Raw genomic sequence first — 13,024 nt, forward strand, 5'->3', positions numbered from 1 at the left:
AGCATAGCCGAGTAGCGCAGAGACGAAGCGTTGGTCGGAGCCGAGTGGAACCGATGCACTGTGCACAGGAACTCTGCGCCACTGTTTGCACGCGTGAGATTTTAGGCGTTTGAGAGGCCCTGCTCTAGAATGTGTGATACCACTCGCCTTCAAGACTTGTCTATGAGCTGTAAAGAGAAACGTTCTCAATAGAAGACCTCCGACTGAAAAGACCCCTACCACGCCCCCCCCCCCCCCCCGGCCACATGAGGTGGAACCCCGCAGACAGAGACGGGAAAGAATTCAGAAATACCCTTAGAATTTTACTCTACTGAAGAAATGATAGACGATAACTGGACCGAACCAAACAAAAACATACGGAGTGCCCTAGCTCGGGTAGCAGTTATGGATTCCATCATAAGATGTGCACAAAAGCTAGCTTTCAATGAGACTTGTTCAAAATGCGCATGTAAACTCTGCTATAGTTGCTGCGAGCGATATCACTTCACAACCTGCCCAGAAAGGACGAATCCTTTGATGGATTCAGACAAAAAGAAATTAAAAACAAACATTTCATACACACTTGTGTGTTTTACCTTAATAAATAAATATATATCACGAAGATTTCATACTGATTAATATTTAGTAATATATTGGCTTCCATTTTTAACGATACAGAAATATGGAATCTCTAATAGTTTGATATATTCATATGCTGTACGTGTTAGTAAAATACGTTTGCTAAGCGCGAAATTCTGTTTGTATTGTCAAAATCAAAATTTCGGTATAAAGTATAATATGTAATTTTAAAATAGAACTGTTGATACATTTCTACAGTGCATACACAAGGATATTCTATGTCATCATCAGCTGTTACGAGACGCCCAGCTATTTTTCAGCAATTAATTATAACGCCATGGTTAATTTGGTGGCAAAAAGGTTATAATCATTAACTTTAGGACGTGGTCATTGATCATTCACTCTAGTTTCATTGAAACCTGTCTGGTCTAACATAAACAGTACCCTAGTAAGTACTCCCCATAGTCCTAAATGGCCTTATTCGCAATTAATAATAATTAGCCCCCAGATTTTTAGGCAATAATAGTTTAAAATGCAACCTGATTTGTTAAGTAGGAAGTGACATCCATCCCGCTGTTCCTTAATGTAGCGAGAGTAAAATAAGTTCTAGGGGTTCTGATATACCGTGCCTCTAACGTTCATGCAAATCTCATAGCATAACTGTTGTGCAGAATAGAGTATACTTTTTACTCGTTTCAGTAAGTTTGCGTTCTAACCTATTGTTGCCTAAAAATTTGGGCTCTAATAATAGTAATAATAATACAGATTCGTACATAATAAATACAATAAAAGAACAATATCTTACAGAACAAAGATCAGACACTATACCACGGTTATAAAATCAGAAGGACTTTACAGTTCAGAATGTCTGATACTGAATAAGAAAGGGGGAGTGGATGAGTTAGAGAAAAAAGAAAGAAAAGTCTTGAGAAAGATCTTAGGACCAGAAAAAGGTACGGATGTTACCTGGAGGAATAGGAGAAATGAAGACCTATGCAGACAAACACAGAAGATCACAGACACCATACGTAAGAGGAGACGGGAGTTTTATGGGCACCTCAAAAGAATGAATGAGAATCGACTAACAAAGAGAATCTTTAACTACATCATCAAATTAAAAGCAACTACCTACTAAATGGGTAGAAGAAACAAGAAAAGATACGGAGAAAGTTAGCATCAATCCAAAAGAAATCTTCATTGAAAAACGAAGTTAAAAGTCCAAGAACATGTGCTGAGAAGAGAGGAAGAGGAACCACAGCGAATTGATGAAGAAGTTCTGGGAGAAGAAGAAATGACTAGCCAGCAAGTCAGTTGTTTACCGTGGTCCAATGTAGGCCAAAATTGAAGAAATAATAATAGGAATAAATGCACTGTCTGTTATATCGATCTAATTTAATTCAAAATGGCCCAGATAATACATACACATTCACCCTCAATTATATTCAACCATTGCTGTATATTTACAAGACTCTTACAGAAGGACTCCAGCTGGGCAGTCTTTACCTGGACTAGCGACCTTCCGTAAATCTCGATTGGCAGCTCGCCTTACTTTCGCTTCCTCTTGCAAGTCCAATCACCCGCGCTCAGCAGCTGCATGCAGACAGACACGAACACCGCAACACATTACGACTGTTCCTTGGCTCGACACCAGAGAAAATCCACCTGTCACACAGTCGATACAGTAAATTCACGACGTCGCTCCACACAGTGAACTACTTAACACAAACAACTAAAAACAGCTGTCACATAACAGCAACAACCCAACAGTGTTAACCAGCACTACAATATTCCTCACAACAACGACAATTAACTTTGCTCCAGCTTTACTCACACCAATGTCCCACACTTAGTACTCCAATGCAGTACTCCGGTTAGTACACATCGATACCTTGACTCCGGAGGGCAACCAGCACTACTGCCGTCCAGCTCCCTTTAATAAACTGACTGTTCGCGGCTTGTCTCGTTTTCATATCCTGATGATGGAGTACTAGAATCTTCAGTGCTCGGCTACAGACGGAACATTCTCATTGCACCTTCGAGGAGAGAATAAGAGAACAATAAAAGACTGACCGTGGCTTGTACTCAGGCCGGCTGGGAGGTCCCGGGTCTATCTTAGTCATCCCTTCCAGAAAACACGGAAAGGGAATACAACAGGGCTAGCACATAAGAAGAAGAAGATTTCGAGGACAATCCAGAAATTAAGTCACCCTACTTTTTAAGAAAAACAACATAGTTAAATGAAAACCTTCATTGGCACTCGATACACCAATGTTGGAGAACTCTTTCGACATAATCACCGACAATTCAGACGCTTGTCATTTCGTGAGATCAACATTTGTATTCCGGTGTCGTTGAGGTCTGCTGCCTGGGAACGGAACGAGTGTGTGACATTCATCTTCACCTCTCCGTCCTTCTGAAAAAGCTGATAGGAGGACAGGAATTTCTTGAGGTGCAAGAAAAGATTAAAATCACTGGGAGAAAGATCAGGACTGTACGGTGGATGATCAAAACACCTCCCAGCCGAACTCCTGCAGAACAGTTGCTTAGCGCCGAGCATTGCCATGGATCAGCACAACACATGCACCGAGCATCCCACGCCTCTTGTTTTGAATGGCCCGTCGCGATTTCCGTAGAAACTTTATCACAGACCGAATCTCGCAGGCGGCGGGAGAAAGAATGCGAACCGCGATTTTGAGCCACTGCTATTGCGCTACTGACACCAGGCGGAACTTGTCTGGCCGGTATATGATTGCTATGTCATAGATCTGTCAGGCTTGCTCATATTTCCTGGGTAAATACGTTTACTTTGCAAGAACGGAAATAGGAAAATGTAATTGCTGGATGGCCTACATTATAATAATAATAATGAACTGAGTAGTTTAAGTGCAATCCAGTGTACATGACACGGTAATGAATGTATGCCCTATGTTCCAGGTATATCGCGGTAACGCAGCCCATCAAATACGCCAAACACAAGAATAACAGACGAGTGTGGCTTACTATAGCTCTGGTGTGGGTCATCTCGGCTGCTATCGGTAGCCCTATCGTGTTAGGCCTCAACAACACTCCAGATCGCCTGCCAGACCTCTGTCTCTTCTACAACAGTGATTTCATCATCTATTCGTCTCTCTCCTCTTTCTACATACCCTGTATCATCATGGTGTTCCTCTACTACAACATCTTCAAGGTAAGAATAACGTTGCTAACCGATTTCATATCCATTTAGCTCTTTCACGCCCAGGACGTTAAGAAGTAAAAATATCATTGAAAGACCATACTTGAATATTTTTTAATTTGTTTTATTATTAAAAGCAAATAACATTCAGCTATCCCTAGCTAGAGGTTGCCCAGCAGACAAGCATTCCGAACATCAATTATAATATATCTTAAAGTCAGATGGTAAATGCTATTTCTATGTCATCCTATTCATAAAGGTTCGAACCCCACTGCTGTCAGCCCTGAAGATGGTTTTCCGTTGTTTCCAATTTACACACCAGGCAAATGCTGGGGCTGTACCTTAATTAAGGCTACGGCCACTTCCTTCCCACTCCTAGCCCTTTCCTATCCCATGGTCGCCATAAGACCTATCTGTGTCGGTGCGACGTAAAACAAATTGAGAAAATCCACAGGCTGTTTTCAGTCATTTGACCGGGTCAGGAATGGAATGAATGAAGCCCCTTCTAGCGGCAAGGATGGGAATTGTGCCGGCTGCCGAGGCCTGTCACACTCCTCTGGGGTAATGATTAATGAAATGAAATGATATTGGAGAGTGTTGCTGGAATGAAAGATGACACGTAAAACCGGACTGCCCGGAGAAAAACCTGTCCCGCCTCCGCTTGGTCCAGCACAAATGTCACATTGAGTGACCGGAATTTCAACCACGGAACCCAGCAGTGAGAGGCCGGCGCGCTGCCGCCTGAGCCACGGAGGCAACGTAAAACAAATTGTACTTTTTTTTAAATATTTCTTATAACAGCAACCGAACAATTATCAGTTACCAAAGCCGCCACGTTCGTAAGTTGATTGTCTATCGTGAACAGCTTACAGAACTCCGTCTCGATTATTCGAAATCATTTGTATGGAGTTCATGTCATTTAATATGGTTAATTATAACCTATATTATTTTTAAGATTAACCTGATTTATCATATTTCATTTTTTTAATTTGCTATGTGTTATTCTGTGTAAGTTGGCAATCCTAGAATGTCCTAGGTCAGATTAAATAAATAAATAAATAAATTCCTCCAGCTCCAACTACTGTACTTCAGTAGATATTAACTTATATTTGGTTTTGTATTATACAATTGTGGGTACGTAGCCGTCGCATTGTTCTTTATGAACATCCTCTGGTTGAGTTTCGGAGCTCTCGGTTCTAACTGTAGGGTCAATTAAGAAACCATTAGTAGAGCCAGCTAGAATGGCCGTCATATCTATCTGCTTATAGGATCCACCGACCTAGTAGCAGCGTCTGCCCCATCGCCCCCCCCCCCCACCCCCTAACTTTTTGGAGAAAACATTACATTTCTATTCCGTTTTAGCCGGCTGAAACTGGGAATTATAGGAATGATTAAAAGAAAGCAAAATCGGGCGAGTTGGCCGTGCGGTTAGGGGCGCGCAGCTGTGAGCTTGCATCTGTGTCGGTGCGACGTAAAGCAAATAGCAAAAAGTAAAGAAAAAAGGAAGCAATTTGTGCAAGCCCTTTCGTCTTACCAGCGAATAGTTTCCTTCATTTTCTTTAATTATCAACTAAATTATTAACGGAAATACGCACAAAATAAATCGTTCGTCGCGGCTAGCCGATCTGTACAATGCTACAGCAAGTAGTGAAGACTTTGTATGTGCTTTGAGGAAGGGTAGCAATTAGTGTCGTGCAAAACACGCTTTATGCTCGGTTCATATTTGGCGAGTATGGCTATGACCGAGCCTCGCTTCTCACAGGCGAGGCGAGCTATGTTCGTTCGAACTTGCCCCTTTATACTCGCTTCTTCACGCGCTGTCTCAGGCACAAGGTGGACGTGCTGGCTTCCCCTCGTTCTTGTTTAGCCGTACTCTGTTGTTTGTCTCGCGCACCTTTATCTATGGAAACATTCGCTTTTGCCTCAATGGTGGACGTATGACTGAGCATGTAACTGTCAATAATTAAACTCGTATTTTTAGACTGTGATTCTACAATATACTGAACTCGGGCGGCCTCTTATATATATAGGTAAGCATTACTGGAAAATAATGTAGTAAATATAGCTCCTGTCGGAGAAATGGTTAATGAATTTCACATGCTACCACGTGTATTCCTCCTGCTTAAAAGCAGACTGCAACATCGTATAGAGGCTATTCCACGTCGTCGTTACTTCTTACTGTACCGTTGTTTGAAGCTGGGCAGCAAGACCGCTTTTTTCAGGCACCTCACTACTGCCTTTGTGGCGTTTATTGTGTTCGCAGATACTGGAGCATCTTTCATAAGAAATTTCGTTTCATCGAATACGTGCGCAAGTGCTGTATTTATGCAGTGAGCAGCACAAGGCACACGTCTATGTTTTTCGAAAGCTGTCTTTATGTTTGAACCCTGATCTGTAACAAAAGACATGTCTTCATAATCACACTGAGGAACGTTTAACTCGGACATTCTTTCGTGAGCTTCCTCAATTATACTTGCGCTTGTTTTCTTTGTATTTGGAAATTTTGTAGTAAAAACCACATTACTGATCAGCTTCCACTCTCTGTATATATATTGCGTAGTCAGCGCCAGATAATGGATATGGTTGTATTGGTCAGTCCACATATCAAGAGTAGCCGAGCAACATTTGTCGTGCACAGCAGAAATAATCAGCAGCATTATTTCGCTTCGTATATCATCTGCCTTTGTTTGGACGTTTCTACTGATGGTGGAAGGATGCGGTAACACATCAACAATATCTACTTTTCCAAAATTAGTACCGATATTAATCAGTTCTTGCCCTAATTCTTTAATGCCTTCTCCGGCAACAGTGTTAAACTGTCAGAAATCTTTGGCACACATGAAATCACACGCGCTAGTTATGGTTTGCTTTGTAATGCCGGGAAATACTTGGCGAGAAATGGTTAATGAATTTCACGTGCTACCACGTGAAATTTGCAAACATGTTTTTTAAATGAGTTGTACCGGGTTTATATGTTAACAGTGCATTGCACATTTCACATGAAACATACCCTGTCTGCTGACTATCTACAGTGACCACAAGCAGGAACTTCTTCCAAACATCAGAACTGAGCCCATCTCTCTTGATTAGTTTATATTCACTGCTTTGAATTTTAGTCATAACGCAGTCCGTCGATTCACGTGCCATGGTGTTCAGCTCAAAACAAAAGGGTAACTCAACCATTCCTTCGCCCTTTTATAGCTCCGAATTCCCGGGCTTTGCTGTATGTAAACAAGGGATTCCCTATATCTGGAAAAAACTACATTGCTTGCAACGTCAGTAAGGCAAGCAAGGACATCCTGCCTAGTCAGCAAGCTTCGCTCCAGACATGACCTGTCGAACGAATTGGAGCAAACTCGGGCATTTTAGCTTACATGCTCCACTCATGCGTGATACTGGTTGCATATGCAGCTAGGCACATGATGTTCTGTCTTGGTTACCCGTCTCAAGTTCGAACAATGCACGACACTAGTAGTAATGTCATGGACATTGAGGTATGATATGTCTGGCAGTCTCTTTAGTGTCTGTTATTTTATAGTGTGTAGGCAAATACTAAATTATTTTAATTGTATAATCACACCGTACTTCTTTTAATTGTAATACATGTGTAATATTGTTCCTTTGGTGAAAGTATAGTATAGTATTAAATTAAAATCTCAAAAAAAATTAGTATTATCGCATTTAAGTGGGTAAACTGTCAACCTTTACCTCCCTGCAGAAATGCTGAGAGAGCATCAAAAACTTACCATTTTGTAGGGGTTTTTTTAGTTTGGGTGTATATCCCCTCCCGGGATGTTGGGGTCTGCCCTTTGGGCCCCACGGGTAGGGCCGGGCGTGTCATCACTGGGAGGGCGGCTCCTTTTCTCACCAGGGATGATGACATGGCCGGACGGTAGTAGTAGGTCATTTCATTATTATTATTATTATTATTATTATTATTATTATTATTATTATTATTATTATTATTATTATTTATTTATTTATTTATTTATTTATTTTTGTGCATGTAATCTGGCATTGTGAACATATATCTGTGCTAAATGCCTGTAATGTTCAATAAATTACTATACTTTATCCCCACCCCCGACCCCATCCCTCCTCTGTCGGCTATATCCCACAAACCCAGGTCTTTACATCTTTACCCCCTCCCTGCCCCCTTCTAATTCCCAATCGCCGCTACTGCACGGACCGCAGATCCATGTTCTTCTTCGTGTACTTCATATTGACGATCCCTATAAGGCATCAGCAATTAAGATGCGAATACGGTGATGGCAGGCATTTGTAAGGACTTAACCATGTTTCAGAAATATAACCATTAATAGTTTGTAATGTTATTCTGTCCAGATTGAGCAAATGTGGGTGGTGTTTCTTCTATACTACCACACTTCAAGTGATGTGTCTCTCCACATAGGAGATGCATTCTGTACGAACTTGATTCTTATTAGTGCTGCAAGCTGCACATCTCCTTGTGGACCTTGTGGCTGGTGGGTGAAACTCTCGAAGCATGTCGCTTTTTGGAGCGTGAGGCTTCATTTCCTCAAATCTCACAGCAACTACAAGATCTTCGTCTCTTATTCCTATATAACGAGGCAAGACTAGTGCTGGGGATGTACCTTAATTAAGGCCACGGCCACCTCCTTCCCACTCCTAGGCCTTCCCCTATCCCATCGTCGCCATAAGACCTGTGTCAGTGCGACGTAAAGCAAGTTGCAAACAAATTGCATAATCCTTTGGCATATCCCTTCTGAAGTCTTTCAGGTTCATTTCGGGGGTTAAGAGACATTATTTCCCTTAACACGCCTCCCAGCCACATATGGATGTGTAGTCCTTTTGTAGAAGTGTACATTTGCATGACCTATTTACGTACTCCTAAAGTATATAAAGTATTTAAGGTGCATTTTAATTTACACTTCAGCATGGGAAAATGAACACAACGAACACAGGTGCGACCAGTCTTAAAGAAAGTAATGGATATGAAAAGCGTTGTGACATACGAGGTTTTGACTCTTAACCCACGATTTTAGAAAGTCTCTTTTCCACTTAACGTTCTTTCCAATTCATGGTACAAATATAAATCATTAAATAAGATTGACTGTCTATTTTTAGCAAGAATGCATGCGCTTAACTCATCTGTCTGCAGCCTCATAGAAATTAGGTCTAATTTTATTATGAAGTTAACAAGCAGATATCATGTATGAAATAATGCTCAACAGACTCACACTGAAACAAAGAATAAGAGATAATGAAGATATTAAATTAAAGCTATACTGTCCTCTACTACCACCCGTTGGTGGCTTAAAAATATACTACGAACAGGACTGAGAAATGGTTCAAATCACAAACTACAACGCTTCAATTGTAAGAGATACTCAAACAGTGGTGCATATTTTGTACCACCACACACTAAACCATTAGTAACCAAAAATCATTAAAGAGTTAAGATATTGATCCAGTTCCAAAAACACGTACTCTCATTTGCATGCAGAACTTGCTTGACCAACTGTGCTTCATCAGTGAGGTGAACGAAGAATCTCTGGTGTGTGCAGCGCTGTTTTAACGCCCCCCTGCCCAGCTATTGTGTGCACCAAGAAGTAATTAATATCCCATCAGGCGAGATAATGAGTTATTATGACGCTATCGATGGCATCACTGCTGTTGTAGCGGGCCCTGTACGGGCTGCCAAGGTCAGGACTTCACCATTGCGTTTTTTTTTTTAAGCACGCTGATGGAACATTAAGTCATAAAGTGTTTAAAATATTCGTTCAAATTCCTGCTTTCGACAAGTGAAACTAGTCAGAGATGAAACAGTTTAACAGGCCAATCGTCCCTCCTGGACTGCAGCTATAGCAATAAAAATCTAGAAAAAGAATGTGGAAGACAGTACTAGGTACACATGTAGGAGTTAATCATGTGAAATGTCTGTTATGTATTGTAATTAAAAATAATTAAATAATTATTTTATTCTTTCAAAATCCGCTTACCCACCAGGGTTGGTCTTTCCCTCGGACTCAGCGTGGGATCCCACCTCTACCACCTCAAGGGCAGTGTCTTGGAGCGTGACACTTTGGGTCGGGGATATAAATGGAGAGGAGGACCAATGCCGCGCCCAGGCGGCCTCACCTTCTATGCTGAACATGGGCCTTGTGGAGGGATGAGAAGATTGGAAGGGATAGGAAGGGAAGTGGGAAGGACGCGTCCGTGGCCTTAAGTTAGGTACCATCCCGCCAATTGCCTGGAGGAGAAGTGGGAAATCCGCGGAAAACCCCCGTCGTGGATGGCTCAGTTGACATCCCAAGGCTGAGTGAACCCAGTTCCTGTAGTCGTACCACATTTCAAATTTCGTGGCACAGCCTGGTATCGAACTCGGGCCTTCGGAGGTGGCAGCTAATCACACAAACCACTACGCCACAGAGAGGGACACATTGTTTTATTAATTAATTTAAATTGTCATTTGAATGAAAATCAAAATCCACAGCCTGTTTCCAGTCATTTAACCGGGTCAGGAATGGAATGAATGAAGCCCCAATCTAGCGACGAGGATAGGAATTGTACCGGCTGCCGAAGTCTGTCGCACTCCTGCAATTATTAATGGCTGACAGATGAACTTAAATGATATTAGAGTGTGTTGCTGGAATGAAAGATGACAGGGAAAAACGGAGTACCTGGAGGAAAACCTGTCCCACCTCCGCTTGGTCCAGCACAAATCTCACAAGAAGTGACCGGGATTTGAACCACAGTATCCAGCAGTGAGAGGCCGGCGCGCTGCCGCCTGAGCCATGGAGGCTCCCATAATAATATAATTTACGTGCCAGTAAATCTACCGACATGCGCCTGACGTATGTGAGCACCTTCAAATACCAGCAGACAGATTATATTATATATTATTATTATTATTATTATTATTATTATTATTATTATTATTATTATTATTATTATTATTATTATTATTATTATTATTATTTGCTATTTGCTTTACGTCGCACCGACATAGATAGGTCTTATGCGACGATGGGACAGGAAAGGTATAGGAATGGGAAGGAAGCGGCCGTGGCCTTAATTAAGGTACAGTCCCAGCATTTGCCTGATATGAAAATGGGAAACCACGGAAAACCATCTTCAGGGCTGCCGACAGTTGGGTTCGAACCCACTATCTTCCAGATGCGAGATCACAAATGCGCGCCGCTAACCGCACGGCCAACTCGCCCGGTATTATTGTTGTTGTTGTTGTCGTCTTCTAATCCCAAATTTATATCCATGATATATGCCTTTTCATGTAGTGGAGAAAATGTACTAGCAGTTGTTCAGCCACAAAACCTTCAATTTATATTATTTGTTTTGTATTCAATACATATCTTTATGATGTTTCCTGATAGGTCTCGTTGAAAAGAATCAAATTCTACCCCACTCGACATCTACACGTCAAGCTACAACCCACGATACCTGACTTTCGACCGGTAAATCATTTAAATTAATTGTCAACTTGCGATGACGTCAGAGTAGTTCATTGTCATGTCTTATCGGAGTGGCTTTGAAAGTGATGTTTTTTAGGTATATGATTTAGTTTGTGATAAATAACTCCAAAACAAAAATGTAGTTGGTTACGGTCACGAATATAAAAATATAAGGGAAGGGTCCAAAATGTAAGTCCGAATTCCTATGAACAATTTGCTATTTCATTTAATTCCTTTTAAATGTAAAATTAATTTTTTATCCGTAAAATATCAAGTGAATTAGCGTGGAACTATCTTATTTCATTTAAACATCATTTAATTAAATGTAAAATCTTTCTTTATTGCATTTTTAGTGAAGTTTTGGGTCCAATAAACCTGACAGGAAAAGTTGATATCTATCTGTAACAATGAATTGAATAATTCTGTTGTTGTTTGAATCATTAATCCATAGACTGGTTTGATGCAGCTCTCTATGGCAACATATGCTGTGCTAACCTTTTCATTTCTACATAACTGCTGCATCTTGCATCTGCTCTAATCTGCTTGTCATATTCATACCTTGGTTTTTCTCCTACCTTTCTTACTCCCTAAACTTCCCTCAAAAAGCATTTAATAAGTAGTCCTGGGTGTCTTAAAATGTGTCCCTCATTCTGTCTCTTCTTCCTGTAAAATTTAGCCACAACGATCTACTTCTCACCAATTCGATTCAGTATCTCTTCATTCATGATTCTATCTAGCCATCTCAACTTCATCATTCTTCTTTAACACCACATTTCAAAAGCTTCTATTCTCTTATTTTCGAAGAGAGTTATTGTCCATGTTTCACTTCCATACAATGCCACGCTCCACACGAAAGTCTTCAAAAACATTTTTCTGATTCCTGTATCAGTGTTCGAATTGAGCATTTTTTTAAGAAAGGCCTTCTTTGCTTGTGCTAGTCTGCATTTTATGTCCTCTTACTTCTTCCATCATTAGTCATTGCCTGCATCACATGCCTTCGTACGATTGCACTCCATTACTTTTGTTTTGGACTTATTTATTTTCATCTTGTACTCCTCACCCAAGACTCCATCCATACCATTCAGCAGTTTCTTCAGATCTCCTGCAGTCTCAGATAAATAACAGTATCATCGTCAAATCTCAGGTTTTTGATTTCTTCCCTTGGATTTTGATTCCCTTTCCAAATTCCTCTTTGATTTCCCATACCGCCTGTTCTATATAAACATTGAAAAGAAGGGAGACATACTGCAGCCTTGGCTCACTCCTTCCTGGATTGCTGCTTCTTTTTCATAGCCCTCGATTCTTATCACTGTGGACTGATTTGTATATAGATTGTAGATAATTATTCGTTCTCGGTACCTGATCCCAATCACCTTCAAAATCTCTTTCTTCAGAATAATCCTAGAACCCCTTAATTCCCCGTCCCGAACTCAGTAGTGTCGTTTAAAAATTAAAAGAGAAAACAAAAACAAAATTCCTTTATCTCCCCTGATAGTTTGTTCATGTTTGTTACTAATTTCAGAGATAGAGCACGCCTCTGTATAACACTCCTTTTCATGGATTTCCACAAAGTAAGGTCGTTCTTCTCCACAGAGGACGAATGCAATAAAAAAGAACTGTAATGTCATACCACTCCGCAGTGTCCCTGGCAGGAGTCAAGAAGTCCGTTGCCATCATTGCAATGAGGGTGAAACCCCTCTCTCACATTCTTGGCTATTGTCGTAAAGGGGAACTGCCTAGAAATAAATGGACATCATGGGGTCAGAAGTACTATAACCGAGCGTCTGAAGAAATGTGTTTAGATTTGAAGTATGTGAAATAAATACCCTGTTCGTCATCT

The 13,024-nt window shown here is 40.9% G+C and overlaps 1 protein-coding gene across 1 annotated transcript in view; it reads left to right on the plus strand.

The window, feature by feature from the left end:
• Positions 1–13,024, plus strand: part of Dop2R (dopamine D2-like receptor) — a 112,406-nt gene that overhangs the window by 17,208 nt on the left and 82,174 nt on the right. Inside the window, exon 2 of the mRNA XM_067155380.2 lies at positions 3,493–3,745. Coding sequence (XP_067011481.2) covers positions 3,493–3,745 — 253 coding nt within the window. The remainder of the gene's footprint in view (positions 1–3,492; positions 3,746–13,024) is intronic.

The sequence above is a fragment of the Anabrus simplex genome, chromosome 11 (genome assembly GCF_040414725.1).
Source record: "Anabrus simplex isolate iqAnaSimp1 chromosome 11, ASM4041472v1, whole genome shotgun sequence".
Taxonomy (NCBI): domain Eukaryota; kingdom Metazoa; phylum Arthropoda; class Insecta; order Orthoptera; family Tettigoniidae; genus Anabrus; species Anabrus simplex.